General features: G+C 35.1%; 1 protein-coding gene across 4 annotated transcripts in view; it reads right to left on the reverse strand.

Annotated features, from left to right (window-relative positions):
* LOC132909001 (CCR4-NOT transcription complex subunit 6-like) overlaps positions 1 to 24,793 on the reverse strand; it is a 431,298-nt gene that overhangs the window by 105,711 nt on the left and 300,794 nt on the right. Inside the window, exon 1 of one of the 4 annotated variants that reach the window (XM_060963560.1) lies at positions 14,661 to 14,764. The exons of the other annotated variants lie outside the window; for them this stretch is intronic. Within the exon in view, the coding sequence (XP_060819543.1) occupies positions 14,661 to 14,730 (70 nt within the window). The 5' untranslated portion in view covers positions 14,731 to 14,764. Of the gene's footprint in view, positions 1 to 14,660; positions 14,765 to 24,793 lie in introns of those variants that run through there. 4 annotated transcript variants of the gene reach the window in all.

Here is a 24,793-nt window from a genome sequence, read left to right on the forward strand (position 1 = left end):
GCTGGACAAATTGTAAAGTACAAATTAAATAGATAAAAAGCTTTTGTTGGAGAAAACACCCCACTAACATCACTAAAGAAATAAAATAGTCAAACTCGAAGATGATACCCTCTGGGAATAGCTATCCACATGTTATTTAGCAATTAAATTAGAAAAATTTACCAAATATCCAGCTGGATAAATTGTAAAGTACAAATTAAATAGAAAAAAAGCTTTTGTTTGAGAAAACACCCCACTAACATCACTAAAGAAATAAAATAGTCAAACTCGAAGATGGTACCCTCTGGGAGTAGCCACCCACATGTTATTTAGGAATTAATTAGAAAAATTTACCAAATGCCCAGCTGGACAAATTGTAAAGTACAAATTAAATAGATAAAAAGCTTTTGTTGGAGAAAACACCCCACTGACTTGACTAAAGAAATAAAATAGTCAAACTCGAAGATGGTACCCTCTGGGAGTAGCTATCCACATGTTATTTAGCAATTAAATTAGAAAAATTTACCAAATGCCCAGCTGGACAAATTGTAAACTACAAATTAAATAAAAAAAAAAACTTTTGTTTGAGAAAACACCCCACTAACTTCACTAAAGAAATAAAATAGTCAAATTCGCAGATGGTACCCTCTGGGAGTAGCCACCCACATGTTATTTAGCAATTAAATTAGAAAAATTTACCAAATGCCCAGCTGGACAAATTGTAAACTACAAATTAAATAGAAAAAAAGCTTTTGTAGGGGAAAACAACCCACTGACTTTACTAAAGAAATAAAAGAGTCAAACTTGAAGATAACATCCCGCTGGGGCTAGCCATCCACGTGTTATTTAGCAATTAAGTTACAAAAATTTACCAAATATCCATCTGGACAAATTGTAAAGTACAAATTTAAAAAAAAGCGTGCGTGCAGCGACCCACAACACGTTCACGAACTTTGCGCCTGTATGCATCTGCTATAGTGGTTTCCAATCCAGTTTTACTTTTGTCGATGAATACGCGAACAAAATATTCGAAATTATTCGAGTGCCTAGAGTGCAATTTCGTTTAAATCAAAATGCTATTATCTGGTTGTATATCGATTTGATGTTTTTGGTGGTCAGTGGAATCGAACGCTATCGCAATTTGGAATTCAAAGTACCCATTCGAAACATCGCAGCTGACAGTTGCGATGGAGAAAAATCTCTGATAATATCTCTAATTACTCGGATCTTCGCACTTTATAATTACTTCAAACACAAGTATTTTACGTTAATTCTGTTTTTAGATTGAGCGCAGTTCGTTCGTGACGAATTACGTCATTACGTACACATACAGACTCCTCGAGCGTGCTTTCGCCTATTGTTCTCACGTAGCAGTAACCCGGTGGTACGTCAAATTTGCTCGATTTCAAATTTCCGTCGATTTATCAGCAAAATTCCCAAAGAATTATTGAGTCGATATAAATGAAAAATTATTCTGTAGCTGGATCGGAATTTGAACAAAATGTGGATCACATGTAACGCAAAGGTAAATTCACTTCTGCCATTTTCTCATTGTTGCTTACATTTTGTTCAATTTTCCCATTACATTTCGGATAAATGCAAATAACGTTTTTCCTTCCGCGACAGATGCTCTTAAACGAACTGTAAGAATTTTTCGTTCGAAACTGGCCAATTTTTTCACGGACACCCTCCCTTGCGACAGTTGTTGCAGCACATCATTATTTTGCAGCGAAAGGACTAAAAATATAGTTGGAAAGATACCAGTGAAGCTGATCTGAATGCAGCATGTCTGTATCTTTTTTCTGAATTCTTTTTCGAATACAAATGGTTACATCGCCGGTGAAAGGAAGCACTAATAACGGGTCTAAGTAAAAGTTTCGATTTCCTCTGGACTTATTGGATTACGGGTTCTTCTTGCCCCGTTAATTGGTATTATATTCTACGAAAATAATTATATAGATCGTTGACGTAACTTTGGTATGATGAATTGGTTTCAAGTATACTAATTAGGCTTTCACGAATTGATATGCTGTATATTAACGCAGGTAATCTGAAGTCCAATAATACGGTATAACATTTCCTTGTTTGAAAAGCCTTCATAATGACCATGAATAACGATTATACGATATAATCAACAATTAGGATTTATAATAAGTTAAAACTGTTTGCAAATATACGAAAGCTATTTAGTTTGTGTTAACGTTGAGATGCAAATTAAGAGAAGAGTGAAAATTTCAATGCAAATAAAAATAAACGTTTATTACCTCATATTTATACTTAATATCCTATTAATTACTATAATATATATATTAACTTAATAACTTAATGTCGATGTACATGCAGTCTCGTTTATAAACGTTGGAACATCTATTGTTTTTACAAGAAAAGGTTACAACAAATTTAAAGGGCAGAGAAAACGACTAATCGATCGGAATTTAATATTCATGCATCGATAAAACAATAGGTAAATAAATAATAAATAAAATATAAATAATAAATAGTAAATATAAATAATGATAATTAATAAATATAGATAATAATAGTAAATAAATAATAAATAAAAAATAAATAACAAAAATTTGTTCTAATTATTTGCAAGAGTTACGGTAATATAGGAAATTTCAATAATTGTGTGTGAAATCGTTTATAACATATGTGGAACTGGATACGAACAGACGCAATAATAATGTAAATATCAAAACTGATGAGAATAGTAATTGAAATAGTATCCGCGTGATAGATATACTATTTATTATAGCTAAGAGAAGATTTAAAATACGGTTACACAAAATTGAGATAGGTAACACAAAATTGACAGAGGTAAACATACCACACAGGTGTAATTTCATGTATAAACGCTTCCACATAAACATAACTATAAAATCAAATCAATATGTTTTTCACATTTTATGAGATTCTATTTTGTCCTTGTCTGATACGTTAACGACCACGTTTTGAAACGTAATTATCAATTATCCTCTTGGAAGTAATTTATTAAGGAAATGAAACTTAGCAAATCGACTTTCTTGGTAGCTCGGCAACGACCCAGTTCGCAAAATAAAGTAAACTGGTCGGCAAGTTTCTAGGAAATTCAAATGCTACTTAACTGAAAGAGGTCGGTCCTGTTCCGCGGAAATAGTTAAAGCACAAGTGGTTTAGGTTGTATCTCAAAGGAAATGATCTCCGCCGAACTCAGATTCATTGCCAGATGATGTTTTACGCGTTACGGAAATGAGGATCGGCGAGAGGCTCCGACCTACAAGGAAGCGCACGTCGAGCAAGTTAGCCGCACATTGTTTTGCAGCCTTTCGAAGAAACAATGTGGATGCCATCGAACAATCTAACGAACGTCTACCTTCTACCTATCGCTATAACATTATGCACTGATGCAATGTTATACACGAGACTATACACGAGCAGTGATGGAATCTGAAACATTTAGAGTCGATTCGAATCTGTATGGCTACATATTTGCTGAAAAATTTGAATTACTTTCAACGAGACTCGAAGCTTGGAGCTGTTGAAAGTCTTGAGTCTTGATACGTCTTGAAGAATTTTCAAAGTCTTTGGCATGTTGCAAGTCTTGAAACATTTGAACTATAACAGGTTTTGAATGTTAAAAGCTTCGATCGTCTTGCGGGTCTTCAAGGTCTTGATCATCTTGAAAGTTTGAGTCGATAGTCCTGAGTCTTGATACGTCTCGAGGAATTTTTAAAGTCTTCGGCGTGTTGCAAGTCTTGAAACTTTTGAACTATAACAGGTTTTGAACGTTAAAAGCTTCGATCGTCTTGCGGGTCTTCAAGGTCTTGATCATCTTGAAAGTTTGAGTCGATAGTCTTGAGTCTTGATACGTCTCAAGGAATTTTTAAAGTCTTCGGCGTGTTGCAAGTCTTGAAACTTTTGAACTATAACAGGTTTTGAACGTTAAAAGCTTCGATCGTCTTGCGGGTCTTCAAGGTCTTGATCATCTTGAAAGTTTGAGTCGATAGTCTTGAGATAAACGCGTTGATAAAACACAATTCTTCTATATATAGATAGGTCGATCTTGCCAGATTTTTTATAATTTTCCGTGTCAACGATGCTGTTTGAACAAACGTAGGCGAAAAGCTCGTAAGATGTCGAACGCTGAAGCTTTCAAAACCCATCAACATTCTTGAGGGTCTCAAGACGATCAAGACTTTCGAGACTTTCGAGACTCAAGATTTGTCAAGACTTCCAAGAGTTTCCAGACTTCGAATCACGTTCGATGTAACCTGATTTTGTTGCCTCCTACATAATATAAACTCGAAACGATTGAGAGTGGTTCAGATCTCATCACAACGTATGAGTTGTCATTATCGTTCATCTTGCTCTGTAACTGTTTTGCATACAAAAAACGTGAGCGCATTGTGGCGTAATTTAAAATATAAATAGAGAGTGTGTGCAAAGTAATGACGAGCATGGCGATCATCAAAGAATATCCATTTTAAACTTTCCTTCTTGTTACTCGTTTAATAGAATGATTTTATTAATCAGATACCCTCGAAATTGCGTCCTGTAAGGAATAAACTTCTTGTGTCTTGTCTTTCTTTCTATTTCTCTTTATCTTCTCGCACGAGATTCGAACAAGTGTTAGTTTAATCCTTTGACATACAAATGAAACAGAACTCGACGTGTACTAAAAATACCACTTAATATAGCTCGACATAAAATTATGCGCGATTCTTGGTGTCTCGAATACGTCAACGTATGAAATAACATACGAGGCGCTTTCCAGATGTCTTTGTGCGTTAAGAGTTTAATTTCCAAGAACTCGAGAGTCGTCTATTTCACGGAGCTATTCCGCAGAAAATTAAATTGAGAAAGAATTGAAATACGCGAGAGACGTGTAAGCATCTCTGTTAATATCAGAAGCATAAGCGTCCACAAAGGTATCAATTAATATAAATGATATACACTAACAGATTTCAAGTATTTAATAACTAATTATTTAATAACTAGTATTTAATAACTAACTTACAAAATAATTAATTTGAATATTTTTCAGAACTAAAATATTAGGTAGATGATGGGCATTAATATATAAATATTACAATCAACTGTAATATATTACGATGTAGAATGTAATGTAAAATTTCAGATATTTTATATTTAAATTATAAATTTGAAACTTCATGCGTATAATTAATGCATAGATAAAACGCTGCTTACGATGAAAAAGGCCAAACTTACAACGACATTTTAAAGAAAATTCCCTTTAAATCAGTCGTTTGTTTCGACTACATACGATAGATTTTTGATCGTGCTTTTCAAATTTTCTTCGCGATTTATTTCATAATAGAGAACAACTTAATATTGAGTACAAGCTATTAACGCGTGATTTATGGAGAAGGCACATCGATTTTGACAGCTTTGTTTCAAAACTAATACATCGGAAGTTGAACGAAAAGCGACGTATTAACAATGTACGCGGCTTAATCACTCATCCTCAACACGAAAATCGATCAATTTCGTGCAAGATTGCTAACCATGTTACGCTCCCACTTTCAAAGTACAGCGAATATATTTTTCAATGAAATTTTGTTATTCATTTGCGTTTCCCATGACAAGTGCATCAATGTCAATTAAGACTGATGTATTTTTAAATGATCGATGGATTCCCAGTCGCAATTAAGTTACCATAATGGCGTATTCATTCGATCACCATAAAATGGTTCGATATAGAAAAAAAAAAAAAAAAAGGGGAAACTTAAAATTGAACTTTAAATGGTCCCAAAAAATATCTTCGTTGTTTTCAAGAATATGTAAAAATCTCGCTAACTAACATATGTTTAGTTAAAAGCACAACTAAAAAAAAAGACACATATATATATACGAAAAATGCAAAAAACAAAAGTAAAATCGCAATCGAACAAAAAATTCAAAACACGTTTCTGCATTTATCGTGCTTACAACTACGTTTAGTTACAGGCGCAAATGGACTGACATAAGTAAAAAAGAAATATACGTATGAAAAAGCCAGAAATAAAACGAAAATCGCAATCAAACGAAAGAAAAAATTGGTCTGACAGGTCTTTGCGCGCGCTACTGCTGATCTTGTTACGTATCTGAAACGAATGGACAGCGTATCAGGTTCTCGCATGAGAGACTTTTAAAGAGGGTCGTCACGTTCGATGCAATCTGCCACCATTGACGCGAGTCTATGAAACTTCGAACGACGGTATTTACAGCTATCCACGTATTTCCAACCACGACCATATCTGCTGCGCGTGTATCACAAGTATATGTATATATACATATGTATATGTATCTATCCCGATCAAGTGACTGTGTGGTAGTAAAGTTCGGTTGGATGGAATAGTTAACAGCGATTCAACAGCAGTCGCAATTATATTAATCCTAAATCACAGCAATATGCTTCAATCTGCAACGTTATTAATTTACACCTATATTATTCTATATTAACATTTTGATTTTAATTTATACGTAAAGTACGTTACGTTATACGTTATACGCTGTTTAACTGGAAACGATCAAATATCTGGAGAAACGCGAATGATGCGTTGCCGCTCAAACGTATTGGCACACTATTTTTTAGTTTTGACAACATGTATTTTGATTACATAACTACGGTTAAATGAAACTGCAATGATTTGCTTCTTTATAATCGCCATAGTTACTGTTGGAATACAACGATATTTCACGCATAGGCACAAAACCCTTACACAGGCATTTGAACAGGACACTTACACAGGTCATACTCATTACTGTGTAGAGGGTGGGGTTCAAAGTATTTAAGAGATCATGGGTCACTACCTGAGTCTAGGCCAACAATCAACAATTCCTGTGTACGTTGTTAATTATATTACTCGTTTATATACATCAGGTTTTGTAGTTCTGTTTAATAAACATCACTGAATATTATTTTAACACAAACATTGTGTCTTCCACAGATTATTGCTCTTAACTTCAAGATTAAATTCTAACAGTTACAAGAGTGTATTATAAGGTTGTTCGGAAAGTGTCTTTCTTTCGCAAACGTGTTTTTTACGTAAAAGTAAGTCTGTAAAATGTGACGGTGCTTATTTCAACAGAAGAAAATGAATCGTACGTAATTCGACGAAATAATATAAAAGAAAAACGTTGCGCGTCTATTATTTCCTCATAAAACGAAAGAAACTTTTCGGACAACCCAATATAATTCGATTAGATTCATCTCCGAAAGGTGATACGCTGCAATAAAAGAGGCGTCTGTAATTGTTACATCTTATAGAAATATTTTGTCGCCTGACGAATTCTTCGGATCCTTCAATTTTTCGAATTATAAAACACACAAAGAAGAATGTTCTAAACAGACAGAAAGATTGCCAACGTTAACAGAACCAGCGGTATTTAACCAGCAAATGTATATATTATTATACAGCGAATGCTAAAGTGCATTGCACAAAACGACGTCTTCATCATTGATGACTGTAAAGTCAAAATATCTGAAGATGCTCAGAAACCAAAAATATTCTCGCATTGCATGGTGGCAATCGGCAATCAAAACGAAAACCTCTCATCTGCAATGGTTATCGGTAACCAAAGAAACTTCTGTCATATAAACGACTACACAACTCAAAGCAAAATTTTAAAAATTCTACTGGCTCATCGGCCAACGTTCCAACTTAAACGCGCAAAGTAAAATTACACTATGCAAGGCCATATTAAAACCTGTTTGGACCTATGAAATCCAACTATGGGGAACAGCGAGTAATTCCAACATAGAAATCCTCCAACGATTCCAATCGAAAACCTTAAGATCCCTAATAGACGCACCTTGGTACGTCACCAACGAAACGATACATCACGACTTCAAGATACCCACGGTCAAAGAAGAAATATCCAAATTCAGCAATAGACACAGCACAAGAGTTAACAACCACCAAAACTCTCTAATTACTCAACTACTCGACACGTCGGAGCAGATCCGCAGGCTAAAAAGACATTACACCTTAGACCTAAGCACTAGATTCAAATAGAATCAAACATACTATGAACACTTATTAATCATGTCATAGTACCACTTCAGATAAATTTATTTAAAATTTTCTAACGAGAATTGATTGTAAAATAAACGCAAATAAAAAAAAAACTAAGATGCAGTAGGAACCGAGGGAGTTGACGAAGCTGCTAAAGAAGCTACCTCGCTGGTATTTAAAAATGAGCTCAATATACCATCCAAAAAAAGAAATCTATTAGACACAAATTACTCGAGAGATAATAAGAGAAACGAATAATGGAGTTTCTGTAATACAACTTATCGTGCAACATACAGAATACTCATCTTAGACCTAAGACCTAAGCACTAGATTCAAATAGAATCAAACATACTATGAACACTTATTAATCATGTCATAATACCACTTCAGATAAATTTATTTAAAATTTTCTAATGAGAATTGATTGTAAAATAAACGTAAATAAAAATATATATATATATATATAACGGCTATCGGTAAGAAAAAGGAAAATCTTTCGTCTATAATATTGGTAATAAAAGAATTTTTTCTCGTATATAATGGCTACCGGCAATCAAAAGAGAAATCTTTCATCTCTATTGACTAATGATAAGCAAGAACACTTTTATCATTTAGAACGGTTAGCCGCAACCAAAATCAGTTCAAACAATCTACTAATTGTTATAGCGCAACTTTTGGTCATTTTGATTATAACTGTTACGGTGGTTGAATTAATTGAACGAATTGAATTAATATTCACCGATGACGCGTATGCGACTAATTGGAAAGAAGAATGTTCTTATATTGTAGCATTCGGAAGATTCCAAGTAGTTCTGCTGCTATGTATTAATTTATCAAACGAATACCAGTGCAGTAAAAGCATAGTGAATTGGAGAACAGGCTGAAACACTGATGCAATGCAAAGTTGCATATTCATCGGCTGTGCAAGTTGTTTGCGAACGTGTATGAAACTCTTGAATAGTTGGTGGAAATGCGTGAAGCACACAAACGCTTGATAGATGTTCGCCATGAATGTTTGCTAACATCTTCAAACGCTCATGAACGATTGTGCGAAGTCTGTGCAGCCGATGGAAATTCAATTTACGAATAATGATAATCTACTTCAGGATATGCGTAAATATTAGAATACTGGGAACGTGTGTATGAGTTTTATCTTTCGCATGAATTTGGATGAAATATTATAATGGCCAAGTAGCAGGTGTATACCGTCCTTTTCACTTCACAGATTTATCTTTGCCATGTGCAATGTGCAAGCTTTCTGTTATTCGAATGTCATTGATTCCGTAATGATTATCTGCATATTCGTATTATTATGTAGGTTCGTATGTTACAAGCATTACGTAATGTGTTATATTTATATTATAAATACACAAGATAATGTGTTTAATGTTTGTAACAATTATTATTAATGATCGTTTGAAAGAAATTTTAATAGCGTCAAATCTTTAACGTTAATAGCGTTACAGGTTTTAATTTCCTTGCGATAGTATGCGCTGGTACACTTTAATGGAAATTGATATTTTTATGAAATAAATATCGACGAATTGGCCCTGTTTCCGAAATTCACTGGCTACTACAAAAATTGACTACTACAAATACCTAGCTATCACCAGATTTGACAATGATCATTCATTTATTAATCGTTACTGTATATATTTCTAGAAATAACCAATTTTCAACACTTATTTTTAAATTATTTAATATTACTGTTGAATTAACAAAATTAAGCAAAATTAAACAAAATTAAAACTATTTTCATCAAAAAAGGTTACGGAGATTACAGTTTAGTGCGCAATAACGTGGACAAGAGTCTGGACACTTGTTATGAAATATTCTAAATATTTTGGAAGACTTTTATTTCATTAACTTATTATTTTAGAGATTCCTAATTTGAGCCTGTATAATTTCTATTCTTTTATATTATTTATTATTTATATTTCTATTTCTATTCTTCTATATTATAGAGAGTATAAAAAAATACAAGCGATTCATCATAAAAAAGCGAAAACGAAAGTAAATATCGCGTAGAAAGTAAAAGACATTCCTGATAAAAATTAATTTCGAAATTCGACGTATTGACGAAACATCGAAGAATTTTTTGCAAAAATGACCAATATAGCTATAATTCTTCGATTGTGTTCTAAAAATTAATAAAATATATTAAAACTCTGTTTTTGATAGAAATTAATTTTGAAGTGTGGCATAAATCGAGATATTGAAAAGTGTTCTACAAAAACGAGCAATATTGCTACAGCTACACATTTATATTTTTCATTTCGTACAGGAATACGATAGCAGGAGGTAAACATGGTAGAAAATTGAAATTTTAAAAAATTTAAATATAAATCAATGGAAATATATTGAAGGGAATTAAATTCCAGAAATTCATGAATTTCAAAAGTGCGCGTTAACTTTTAGTTCGTCAAAAATTGTTTACTCAAGTTACTATTGTTATTATAAATATGCACGTGAACTTATCTTTTTATAAACACTTTGAAGAAGCCACGTGAACAGCCTTACAGAAATTAGTAAATTTACGTTTCCATATAATTTCCTGCCAAGTTTCGTACAATTTTTAAATATAGTTTTCCTGTTTGAGAAATAAAATAGAAAACGTGACAATGTTATAAACTCTATTCTTTAAATTTATTATCATTTATGCTATTCTTCCGAAGAATCAACTCATGGAATTAAGTAAACTCATTTGTCTCTTGAGAATTAACTATTAATCGCGTGCTTATGTAATGAAATTGAAGATTAATAATTAATAGAAAGCGGAGTTGATCGGTCTTCTGGCTTCCGCGAGACTTGCACGTCAGTGTGTTAAAATGTATCGACTTTTGTTAACAATTTCTCGATACCCGCGTAATGAATCGATTCCAGATTTTACACTTTGGCCCCCCTGCGCTCCAAATTAGTTTCGCTCGAAATTTTACAGTACTTTTGAATTCTGAGGTTTACGCCAGAACTACCTTAAACTTCGCTAATTGCCGTCTAAATACGAGTAAACAATCAACGACCAGTTATTCTACGCGTGAAAATAAGTCGAATCGAAAATAAAATCTTTTCGTTCAAGTCCTGGTTTTCAACAAAATACGGTTTGAACGTGTTTAACTGAAAACTGATCAGGCGAACGCGCATGGTAAATTTTCAAGACATATTTTTCTCGAAAATGAGGCATCTTATAAACGATTTCTATTCTATATCTTCTACTTGTAGAGCGTCATTTTACACGTAGAATAATCTCCTAAGAGCTGCTTTAAAATGGGTTTCTCGGCCGTTAAAAAAAAAAAGAAGAAAATCACAATTAAACGTACTCTGAGAACGACTTTCTTATATCGTTCAAATAGAAAGGAAGCAGACACGGGAACACAACAACAGTGGTGCATCAGCCGAGGTTAAACTCATCGCATACTCGGTGCATAGGTACTCGAGAGAAGAGGACGGAATCATTCAAAGTTTGCCCGAAAGTACGATTGCGGCAGATGGTTTGACTTGGAAGAACATTCAGGACGGAAATAGACGACGTTTCGCATTCGCCTCGAAATGCGAGTTCCGGCTGGGTGGACAACTTGCAGTGAATAGTGTTGGCACTCGATATCCGCGTCACCGGAAAAAGGTAGAGGTTGATATTTTTTCCCCCATCAAACCGTACAAGAGTCGACAGCTTCGACACAGACGGACCCGTGCGTCGATATTCCCAGTCGATTATTAACTTTTCGCACCGTTACTTTTTAATAATACACCCTCGAACCTACGATTCCGTCAATCGTCGTTCTTACGTTCGATCGTAGCTTCGACGTACAATGTAATATCGATCAGTGTCACGTGAATGTGCCACGCCATTGTTTTATGCTGAAACTGTAAGAAGTAAGCGTCGTTGAGACTCTTCGTCCTACGCCACCATTCTTTCCACGTTTTATTTTAATGTATTAATTATTAGATTAGATGATATTAAGATATTCTCGATTAAAGAAACCTTGCGTAAGTATGCTTTTTCAAAATGTATATGCGTAATTACTACTGTGCGTATGAAGAAATAGAAAAATAGCAACAGTCTATGTTTGAAAAATTATTTAAATGATTATTTTTGATACAAATACTTGAATATCTATTTTGCAAAATATTTGCAAATCTTTTCTGAGAAAGATTTACAGGATGAATATTAAATAAGAAATTACAATGAACAAAATGTGTATGACATTGGAATAACACGTAATACACCTCCTATGCTAATCTATACTTGTTACGATTTATTCTCCGTGATTGTTATTGTATATTATATTCAATATATTAAATCAAATATTTTGTACGTCGATGAATAAAAATAAAACGTTTATCGAATTATTAAGTATTCTCTAAGTATATTCCGAACAGAACGAATTGTATTTTCAATTTGGAAGAAGGGAATGGAAACAGTGTATAATGTTGAAACGAAGATCGTGACAATTTATATTATAACAAAAATCGAGCGAACGGAAATGTTGTTATTTCTGTATTCAGAGGTAGAATCACAATAGCTATTATTTTATTCTTTGGATAATTGTATTATCACGTAAGCAATTATTATATATTCGATAAAGCCCCCTTACGATACTCAACACTGAGTCATCGATCACGCACTTTTGTTCTGTTTTTAGGTTATCTTCTGCACTCCTCAATATTATTACAATTAATAATATTTTCAGTAAAATAATAACTAATTGTTGAACCTGGGCCCATAACCTGTTGTTATTTCTGTATTTAGAGGTAGGATCACGATAGCTATTATTTTATTCTTTGGATAATTGTATTATGATATTCAACACTGAATCCTCGATCACGCACTTTTGTTCTGTTTTTAGGTTATCTTCCACGTTCCTCAATATTATTACAATTAGTAATATTTTCAGTAAAATAATAACTAATTATTGAACCTGGGCCCATAACCTGTTGTTATTTCTGTATTTAGAGGTAGGATTACAATAGCTATTATTTTATTCTTTGGATAACTGTATTATGATATTCAACACTGAATCCTCGATCACGCACTTATGTTCTGTTTTTAGGTTATCTTCCACGTTCCTCAATATTATTACAATTAGTAATATTTTCAGTAAAATAATAACTAATTATTGAACCTGGGCCCATAACCTGTTGTTATTTCTGTATTCAGAGGTAGGATTACAATAGCTATTATTTTATTCTTTGGATAACTGTATTATGATATTCAACACTGAATCCTCGATCACGCACTTCTGTTTTGTTTTTAGGTTATCTTCTACGTTCCTCAATATTATTACAATTAGTAATATTTTCAGTAAAATAATAACTAATTATTGAACCTGGGCCCATAACCTGTTGTTATTTCTGTATTCAGAGGTAGGATTACAATAGCTATTATTTTATTCTTTGGATAACTGTATTATCACGTAAGCAAGTATTATATATTCGATAAAGCGCCCTTACGATACTCAACACTGAATCATCGATCACGCACTTTTTTTGTTTTTAGGTTATCTTCTGCGCTCCTCAATATTATTACAATTAGTAATATTTTCAGTAAAATAATAACTAATTGTTGAACCTGGGCCCATAACCTGTTGTTATTTCTGTATTCAGAGGTAGGATTACAATAGCTATTATTTTATTCTTTGGATAAATCTATCACACCGTTCTGAGCCGAAAAACCTTTATTGCACTTTCTTACATGGCCTAGGGATAAAAAAACAAAAGAACATCTTAAACCTATCGATCGAATCTAGAACTATCTTCTAGTTACTATTTATTGTAACTAGCGCATCTGCATATGGATGGCGAATTGTCATTTTCAGCAAGAAACTTTAAAAGTGAAGAAAACACAATTAGAATAAAGAAATACGGAGATAAGTGCATTAAAAGGAAACAAAATGCGACGGACTGCTTCTTGGATAATAAAGTTATAAGGCAGTTAGTAAGATTGTATCGACGACTCTAATACTTTTCGAAAGCTCCGGCCGCAGAAGAGCGATTGCGAAACTTGTTTACTTAAAACTTTTGTGCTATCAAATTGCGCGAGAACTATACAAAGTATACGCCATCCGTGAATATTTTACGGCGTAAGACTACTATACAGTTGGTTTCAGCTGAAATAAAACAGACTATGAAGGGAGAAACGAAAGGAGAAGCCCAGAAGAGGAAAGAACAGGCAGTCGAGTAGCCCGGAGGATAGTTGGCTTCTGAAAAGAAAATGGAATTCATTTGCACGTGCCAAGAGTTTTGACGCTCTTCTCTTTTCGTGTGAAAACTGATTAAGCAGTGATAGAAGCTTCTGGAATATGCTTCCAATAGGACGATTCAAATTTTAACAGAAATATTCAGTTCGTTCACTTTCTGCAACAACGACGTAACTTCTACAAAATTGCTAGCTTTCGAGTTATTGGTATAGAAATACCAGTTGCTCCTTGTGCCTTCCGCTGGTAGAGTCCTACGAGTGAACTTTAAAAATTCACCCGCATCGTTAGAGCATCGATCCATTCACGGATCATCGTTGAAACTTGTTTTTCTTAAAATCGCGATTCTTCTATTTACGTGAGTGTTACAGCAAAAGAACGAATTGATATTATAGAGTTTCCTAGGAGATCGTCTAAGACAACGACAAGGTAACACCATTAGCAAACATATTCCAGAAAGGTCACAACAATGCACACAATTTGTCCACACCTTGTGAGAAGGAAGTGTACGACTGGCATGAACGCACGATAAATCTAGAGTCCTGCCTGCAAGTGCCCATTCCAAATCCTCCCCAACTCCATAAATTAGCTACAACCTGCAACACAAACAAAGCCCTTGGCATTGAGAAGATTACCACTACTGAATTACAAAAAGATTGCATAGTAAAGTCGTTATACAATTTTACTATGTCTAGAAAGGATCTTTCGTATTATGTATGTAAACTCCCTAGAGTTCAAGTGTGATAGGGACTATCTCTCTGTTTATGGACAGCACGACTTTCTTTGTTTCACAGACAGAGCGACTTTCTTTTGTTTTATGAACAATCATTTTGAGAGACACTCATTTCCCAAACGGACGGACAGAGAGCAACATCAGACATAGACAAGATCGCAAAGAAGGAATAATTATTTAAAACATTGAAGATTGACGCAGAAAGATCGGTAGCTCAGGACGTTGAAAATCGATTCTCGATTTTCAGGTGGACATTGCACAGAACTTGTTATTTATTGTTTACTGTTATAGATTGATGTTTATTGTGAAAATACTTAAATGAAATACAGGAGCAAGCAACAATTAACATCAATCTATGTTGTAACTCGATGTTCACACTTCAGAATCGATCAGCTGAATTACCCCGAGATTTACGACATTGCACGTATATTCCGTGTAATTTTTATGTTTTCTACAAATAGATACAAATGCGCAGTCTATCGATAACGACAATGCAATTATTTCTATCGTATTGAATTGAACGGAAAGTCTAAGACTTTGCTCTTTTCCTAGAGAAATGGATCGGAGTTGAAACAACGGCTACTGATCTCGATTTAATTGATCTAATCTGGTGTTGAATCTGATGTTGATTAGGTAACAGTCAACTGTTGAGCGTAAGACAAACATTTATCGAAGCACTTGTTTTTCGTTGGCTTGGCGCGAGATCGAATAGGGTTCACCGAGACAACGCAAAACCAGGCGTTTCGATCGTCGCTTTGGACCAACACAAATATGGACGCCTCCCTCCTGATAAAAAAGGGGAGAACACGACGAGGCGTGCCTCTGGTAGAAATTCGCGAGAGAACCCGGGGCCCCCCCTCCAAAACGTAAGGCTGGCCACCGTGGAGTTTTTAGTCGGTAAGAGTCCGACACTACTCGACCGGTGCGATGCAACGGCGAGTGTCCATGAGGATTTCTCCACGTCCAAAAAAAAAAAAAAAAAAAAGGCGTTTCGATCGTCGCAGGACAAAATTTCCTGCAACTCGGATGGGGTGTTTTACCTCGTTTGCCATCTTCTGTCCATCTTGCACTCTCGGATTATCGCTTATTCCACTCGTTACAAAATTACCTCGACCATAAGAGCTTGTCTTGTTTGAAAAATTAAAAGGACGAGTTGGAACGTTTCTTCTCCTCCAGAAAACTGAACAATTTTGCGCCAATGGAACAAGGAAATTATCACAAAGATGGTGAAAAGTCGTGGAAAGGAATGGAGCATAAATTGAAAATGATGCACGAGAAGAAAAGAACAGATCGTGCAATTTGTCCGTAAAGACGGAACGAATTTTCAGTTCGACCCAATACATTTAAGGTAACTGGAGAAAATGACTATACAAGAATATGCCAGTTAGCCTAAGGACGTCAGTATGCTACGATCAACAAGAGCCGATAACTAATGAAAATTTTAAGCTGTTTACAGTCACCTGTCGTATGCTGTGAGCCTTCGATATTGGATAACTATACTCGCTTCGCTAACACAAGGATTAAGATCAAACTCTCGCAGATTCGTGGACGTTCGCCACATATATCTATCATTGCGGATTACTATACGCTTTTCCTCCTTTACGTTTTCCTAGAGCTGACTTGGTTTTGGATTAAACCTTCGATCTTCTCCCTGATCCTTTCAGTCCTCTAACTTTAACGAAATTACTGGATCTTGACAAGGATTACGAGATTCTTAAACAAAAACAGTATTTAATTATTATTAATATCAAGTATCAAAGGGATAGGACCGTTCAACGGAACGTTTAAAATCTTGAAAACCTTTGCTCTGAAGTATTTTTCTCAAAAATGTTTCGTTCTCAAAATATTTCAGACTTTTCGATCTCCAGACTTATCGTAGGTTTATATGCCTGCAGACTTTTCCAACACCCGGTACGTTGATGTAATCAATTTCGTGAATGCCTGCTAACTCGATCGATACAAAACTACTTCTATAAATAAACTGTATCCTACGTAATACATGAACATAAAGTAGCCGCTCTTTATTAGTTTAAGTTTGCAAAGTGATGATTCGTTTCAGAATTAACTAAGACTAGAAAATTTTATGTACTTTGCCTTCGAGAGAATCGACGGTAGAATCTCTTGAGTTTAAAGAAATATAGTAGCTTGTTAAATTAAAGAAAATTGATAAAGAGAGAAAGCGTCGTACAACTGTTTTGGGATTCTTCAGGAAGAACATAGATCTTATGAACTTGCAGATTTTACACATTTTGGAATCGAAGGGTTTGTAGAATTGAAAGAGGCAGTCGCGATATTTAAATTGCACTTAATGCAAAATAAATAAGGATGCAGATATGAGGAAGTGCAAAAATTTGTTATTACGAATATTTATCAACGCGAATTTATAGATTTGCTTTCATTTGACTTTGAATCGGTTTTTGTTGGACTGCTCAAATCACCGCCATACCTTTGCACCGCCAACTATTTCTATATCTTATTGCTAATATTATTAACATAATTTATTTAAAAGTTTTTCAAAAATGATGGTTTTCAAACGTTCGGTATTATCGTACGACGTTGCACGATAAACTGGACGATTATTTCTTACAGTAGATCGATTTTTGCATAAATGTTCCTTAAAAGTTTCCATTAATAGTGTTTTTAAAATGGACATTTACGGAACGTTAATCAAATAATAAACGATGGAGCTCAGTTTAAAAAGAAAATACAGGATAATGGAGGAAAGTGTCGTCGAAACGTTCCTTCGTTTCGTTACAAGCTGAAAGTTTTTCTTTGCAAAGGAAGCAAAGAGAGCAAAGATTTCTGTTAAAAGTGGCAAGGAAAGCAGAGACAGAGAGAACTCTTCGCTGCTATGATTACACCGCTTTCCTTTCTTCGTTTCCTTGACGGTGATTAACGGGAAACTTATGTACATACATGCACATCAACGTTAATAACTCAATGCACTTGATAATTCCTGCATATCGCGTTTAATTCGAAAAAATTTTATTTATTTCATCTGGATCAATTATTTCGGTAATTTGGGAAAAGATATTTATAACGTAACGTTTCATTGTTCCTTCCGATTAAAAGTGTAAATGTAAATAAATTCTGCATTCAGAATGTGTGTTTCATTTTTAAATGACTTTTAAAATGAAAAATTACCAGGTAATGGCGGAATGATAGCAACATTAGATATATGAATGTACTATAATAAAAGAGCAAAAATTTCATTTTTACATGTAAGTTTCAATTTCTAGAGGCAGCAAAAAAAAAAAAAAAGAAAAAAAGGAAGCTTAGACGAAGGGACACAAATTTTATAATTTTTATGTTATTATTACTACGTAAAGGTTGGAAAGGATTAACTTGTTGAACCATTGCCGAGCAATCACAGAAGTCAATTTGTTAAACAAGTTTCGAGCTTTTCATGCAGCTTCTCGAAACCGCTGAAATTTGTATATTTCATCGAATTGAGATGTAGAAGCTAGTGTGTACTACAATACATACATAGACAAGTACATATAGTAAGTATAGTGGAGAGCAAATAGTGACACAAATAGACGTTTAATATTAGATATCTTTTATTTGTAATACTTGTAGTATTTATCTAAGATTAAATTAGAAATATGTAACATTAGGTTGTTCGAAAAGTATCTTTCGTTTTATGAGGGAATAATAGACGCACGATAATAAAAATAATAATAATTTCACTGTTGTAAAAAGCACGTTTGCGAGAGAAAGACACTTTTTTATTTTTAAAGACAACCTAATAGATTCATTAAAAATGGTATAAAGAATGCCTAGAAAACGTAATATTGCAGTTTAAACGAATGTATTGGCTGCTTTTACAAATAATGAGCTGTAGATCCATTTTGAATTTAAATGTTCTTAGGATTTCATATGAATAAATATTAATAAATAAGCTCTGCTTTTCAATTAATAGTAAGAAAATGGAACTGATCCGAAAGATAAACTGATAAATAGACGACAAACTGATCCATAAAAGCCACTGAATTAATTTCTGCACTTAACATTTGTACAAACTTTGTGATGTAACAACGTATTCAATTAATTTTCCATAACTGTATAAACTTGTTAAAGAAGTTCGGATAGGCTTAAAAAAAAAGAAAAAAAAAAACATCTAGAAATTCTGATTTCCGGGAATACTAAAAAGTATCGAAATTCTGCGAGGAAGATTTGGACCGGCTAATGAATTTAATTTAAAACGGACGAGCGCGTCGGGAACATCGCGTAATGTGGCACTGCACACGTATTAAAATCATTGAACGAGCAAAGACAAATGTAATTTGCATTTACGTCACATACACTTTTGTAAATTGTACAGCTGCAAATTGCGAGATACGCCGGCAATACATTTACCGGTCTAATCCGATTACGTTGCATTATCATACAGCCGAACATCGCAATAAACCAGTCCACAAAAGACAAGTCCGAGTTCCGTGTTACTTTCAGGCTCAGCTTAGCCAGTCAGATAACGCGCCACGTAACTCGCTTTGTGTACTCGCTTTCTCATTTAATTTTCCTCGTAATTACTAAAAAATATTCTCTTTAGGCCAATTCGTTGGAAATTTTATGCCGACTTGAGAACACTGGCTAGTCCGGTTAATGGATACGTAAGAGACTCATCTTGCTGCATGTAGGTCAGCGACGACGCATTTTCTTATTGCGAACATTATTTCCTATATGCGACATTATGACAGATGTTTGTCGTAATTTATGACTGGGCCGAGGTCTTAGCAAGGACCTCGGTAGGACGCATGAGCGAATGTTTGGTAATTCGGATATGACTTTTTATAGAACAGTGATGTCCACGGTAGGAACGAATCGCGTTTATGTCCCCTGCCACACGTTGTATCGTTTAATGTGTCCGTTCATCATCGAAGAAATTGCACGACGCCAAAAAGTCGACCATGAGAGGCTCGTGTCCTTTCGCAGTCTAAAGAGCCTAGCAGCCTAAAAGATAAAGAGCGCGACGTGTTCGTTAAGAGGATGGCGGGGACGACGCTTGTCTCCTGGCAGATAATTTTGAATGGCGCTGGTTTGCAGAATGCGTGAGATAGTTTACTGGAGGAAAGCGACATCGTATCGTCACAGAATAGAGACTTTGTCCAAAGGATCTGACCACGAGATGGGGTGGACCTTGGTCTTCTTGGTAAAGAGACTGTGAGGAACTGTATAGCACTTGGTCCAGAACCTCGAAAGAGTAAAGTCTCTTTATAAGGTGATCTAACATGTACGAAATGCATTCGTGTTGTCTTTGAAGCTGCCAGACATGTTGCATTGACTGAGTAATTGATTGGAATGAATATTATCTTACCTATAAGAAAAATGTTATAATACGTAGGATATATAGTATGAGGAAAATTAATCAGATGACCAATTCTCTCTGCAACAATATCACAGGTAACAAAAAAGAAGAGGAAATTCAATTATATGTTACTGTTAAATAGAAGTACATTTGTATTGTACGTGTGAGAGTGAGGGAGTGAAGAGCGAGCAGACACATGTGTGCATGGCCTCCCTAGAGTGTAGGTGAGTGTCGCAAGACGGCCCAGGTCTCCGTTGAGACACAAGAGCGACTAGAAGGAAAAAAGCAAGCGAGTGAGTGTCTTTTGGCCTTTCAGAGAGTAAGCCACGTGTAGAGCCAAACTTGGTTCATCTTTTTATTCTCTCCAAATCCTCACCATACCTTAACAATTTCATATTGTCTGAAACTATTGCCGAGATCCACGTTTCCCTCTTATCGACAATAATAATAATAATAACCTCGATCTTATCGATTTTATTTATTCCAATTAATTTTGTTATTGCTTTTATCGATGTCGACGAACCAATAGTTTGGTGCAGAAGTTCGCGCGGTTTTTCATCTGAAAACAATTGCTTATCATCTGTGTCTTACAGTCTACGTCCATCCGAGAGCTCCAGTTTTCTTTTATTATACGATCGTATATTTCTTCGTTCTGTGCCAATAACAAAGCGATTAATTGTCCAAAAAATATGGAGACTAACAAACACGAACATTTCCGACGTAAATTTGATAAAAGGAATGCCTCGAAACCTAACGTGTAGTTTACCATCCTATTCGCTCGCTCCAACGGATTATCATCTTTTTCGTTCCCTCGAAAATGGTTTAAGCACAACGACGTGCAACCGCGAAAATGGTTGGGAGATTAGTTTGCTTCAAAAACCGCGGAATTCTTCAAGCGAGGAATCCAAAAATTACCGTAACGTTGGTAACAAGTAGCAAATAATGTCGGGGGATACATTCTAGATGATTTTGTATCGAACATTTGAAAAAAGAAACAGAACTTTCCACATTCTCAGCAAAACAGCGCCAACTCATGCACCAGCTCGATACGTACGACCGCGAAGATCAGATTAAAGAACTTTTTCATCCGAAGACGATTCCATACGTTTGCTACTATTTCAGGATCTCCCCAAGAGTAGTCGTGCGCAGTAGTATACCGTAGTAGTATGGTATATCTTGCGAACGCATGATTCGTCGAAGCAAAAATTTTACGTTTCAGATCCACTGCCTGATCCCGTGAAAGCCACTAGTGGCATTGTAAATTTCGGGAACTACAGCGCTCATAATCCAGCGCAAAGTTCGATCCAGTACCGAGACGATGTCGATGATGAAATAAATGAACTCGTAGGCGTGCAATGAATTTTGAAAGGTCGCGTCAGCGCGTTATCCGGCGTTTCCAAGAGAACAAGAGCCAGAGAATGCTCAGGGCGGATTCCTTCGCTAGATGTGGACTGCACGAACGAGGCAAACAAAACGAAAGTGGTCCAACGTCAGTTGGCATTACCGGTCGGCCAACCACCGGCTGTTCCATTTGTCGTACGGACGCGTCATCATGAAGTCATATTTCACGACTTATGGTAATTACGATCTACCACCCAGGAGTCACATTCAGCGGCGTGTGCATGCATGTGCAGCAGCACGGCAGACTCTTTGTCAAGGACCGTGTATATTTATATACAATCGCACACACGACGTCATAGGTGTGTGTCGGTCTATGTGCGCAAAATATATGCACTAACGTACGTGTTCGTGTGAAACGACAGGACGCATGAACCCCGGCAGGCAACCAAGCAGTCGCGTATTACGGTTTTCAAGGGACGAATCGTAGCCATTTGTCGGCACAACCGTAATATCAATCTTCGGTATACGGCCCTGACCGCGACACAAATCGTCGCTTCGAATAATAATTATTGTCTGCCTTCGAGGGAACCTTCTTCTTCTGCTTCTCTTCCCTTACGCGTACAACTCGAAGAAAGCGTACAGTTACGGTAAAGTCTTTTCGTACTACGCTTGCTTTTCGAGAAAATCGAATCTGATATGCTTGCGCATTGCAGTGATGCGATTTTAGATTTATGATGACAGATTATAATAATAATTCACACGACGATTCGTACAATCCGCGTATCCCGACATATGTAATTGCAAGTTACGATAGAGAAGTAGATGTTGCAGACAAAATGTGCACTTCTTCGTTTTTACATAAATTATCAACGTCGTCTGCTAAATTTTATCAATTTGCGTAGAAAAAGCGCGATTGTAAGAAAAAAGTATGGGAATTTTCCAACTATTAATCACTCGGACGAATGCAATTTCAACAGTGTGGAAGAACATATAGTTGCAGATATATTTTAAGGAGAAAGTTCAATGCGAACATAACCCACAGTAACCTGATATTTACCGTGTAACTTATTTTTAATGTCTATACGGTAAGTGTAATATTACATACTAACTTGGTATACTATTCCATTCAGAATATATGTCCATATTTACATAACACCATTTAGTCTGGTCTCTTGAAAATTTCTTCCACTTTTCCGACTATTTTAAAGAAACAATTCTTACAACTGGTTGCAAAGCACTTTGTACGTATTGTTTATCAAGAATAAAGTTACTAAATGCTCAAATTAGAGAAGCAAGTACAGCAGAGGGAAATATAAAAATTCTTCCATTATTAATCAATTGTGAACAGACTGATACCAGAATATGGCAATAATCGTTTATAATTATGATAGAATTTGTATCGTACGTGCAAGCAGAAGCAGAATTTTGAAACGTAACGATGCTTGATTAACAGAATTGATGATTCAAAGTGAAGGAAACTGTAAAAGAAAAAAAAAAAAGGAAACGAAATACGAGGTATCAACGGCAGTTTTATGTGGTACGTAAATAGCATCTCGTAAATTCTTTATGGGCAAGGTACTGAAAGAAAATGTTGTCTATAAATTAGACGCATAAAAGGGAACGAGTACGTGAGTGAAATAAATGGTGCGCTAGGCGTTAGATTCGAAAATTGAAGAAAAATATAGAATCGGATTACAGAGAAACTAGAAAAATTTAAGATCATCCGAGAAGATAAAACGAAATCTTTTGCTATAACAATCTTAAATCCGTAGCCGAGTCCAACTTCACTGCGAGAGGATATTACAAAGATATATTACAAAGATCAACGAAAGATATATAATGTCAGGAACGTAAAAATGAAAGAAGATATCCGAATATACCAAATAGTGCAGTTTAAAGGAAAAGCGATGCAAAGAAACAGCACGATTTTACGAAATACAGTTAATTTGTCAAAAGCTACAGACTTTTTCTAACCCTTCTAACATACGTTGTATCACTTTAATTCAAATTTAATTTAATTGCACCGTATTGTACTGCAATTTTACTATATACGACGAATGTTCGAAATACTATCATTTAAGTTTATAAATTTTTGTACTCTACACTTTCCTTCTTTTATGCATTTTTCTTACGTACTTTGTTAACCGTCGATGATGATAAAAAGATGGTCGACCGTAGATAAAATAAATAAATGATAACAAATAAAAATTCGTAAAGTTATTGAAATTTTCATAACAGCGCGGGAGATGAACTTCCTCTACACTTTGCTTCTTTTATGCATTTTTCTTACATACTTTGTTAACCGCCGATGATGATAAAAAGATGGTCGACCGTAGATAAAATAAATAAATGATAACAAATAAAAATTTGTAAGGTTATTGAAATTTTCATAACAACTTGGGAGATGAACTTCCTCTACACTTTGCTCCTTTTATGCATTTTTCTTACGTACTTTGTTAACCATCGATGATGATAAAAAGATGGTCGACCGTAGATAAAATAAATAAATGATAACAAATAAAAATTTGTAAGGTTATTGAAATTTTCATAACAGCGCGGGAGATGAACTTCCTCTACACTTTGCTTCTTTTATGCATTTTTCTTACATACTTTGTTAACCGCCGATGATGATAAAAAGATGGTCGACCGTAGATAAAATAAATAAATGATAACAAATAAAAATTTGTAAGGTTATTGAAATTTTCATAACAACTTGGGAGATGAACTTCCTCTACACTTTGCTCCTTTTATGCATTTTTCTTACGTACTTTGTTAACCACCGATGATGATAAAAAGATGGTCGACCGTAAATAAAATAAATAAATAATAACAAATAAAAATTTGTAAGGTTATTGAAATTTTGATAACAGCGTGGGAGATGAATTTTCATTTCCATAGCGTTAACACGAAGTCGATCGTTATACGAGATCAGAACTCGTCTCTCTTCTTCGAATTCAATCCCTCTAGAGATCTTGTATGTAAGTCATATCATGTAGGTGTTGCGAGGTTGGCCGCTATTGTGCGTCGAGATTTATCGAGAGGCACGTAGCATCCACGCCTTTGGGACTCGACCCGCGCTCTTGTCGTGCTTGTCGTCAATGTCAGGAAGTGTATGTACATTTTTACGAATTCGTAACGAATTCACCACGTGGAATCTCCGTGTGTACGGCCGGTGAACGATTCGTTCAGCTGATACCGAGTGACATCCGGCGAGGCAACGCGCAACGTCATTTGTTACGCG

Source organism: Bombus pascuorum, chromosome 7 (assembly GCF_905332965.1).
Source record: "Bombus pascuorum chromosome 7, iyBomPasc1.1, whole genome shotgun sequence".
NCBI classification, from domain to species: Eukaryota; Metazoa; Arthropoda; class Insecta; order Hymenoptera; family Apidae; genus Bombus; species Bombus pascuorum.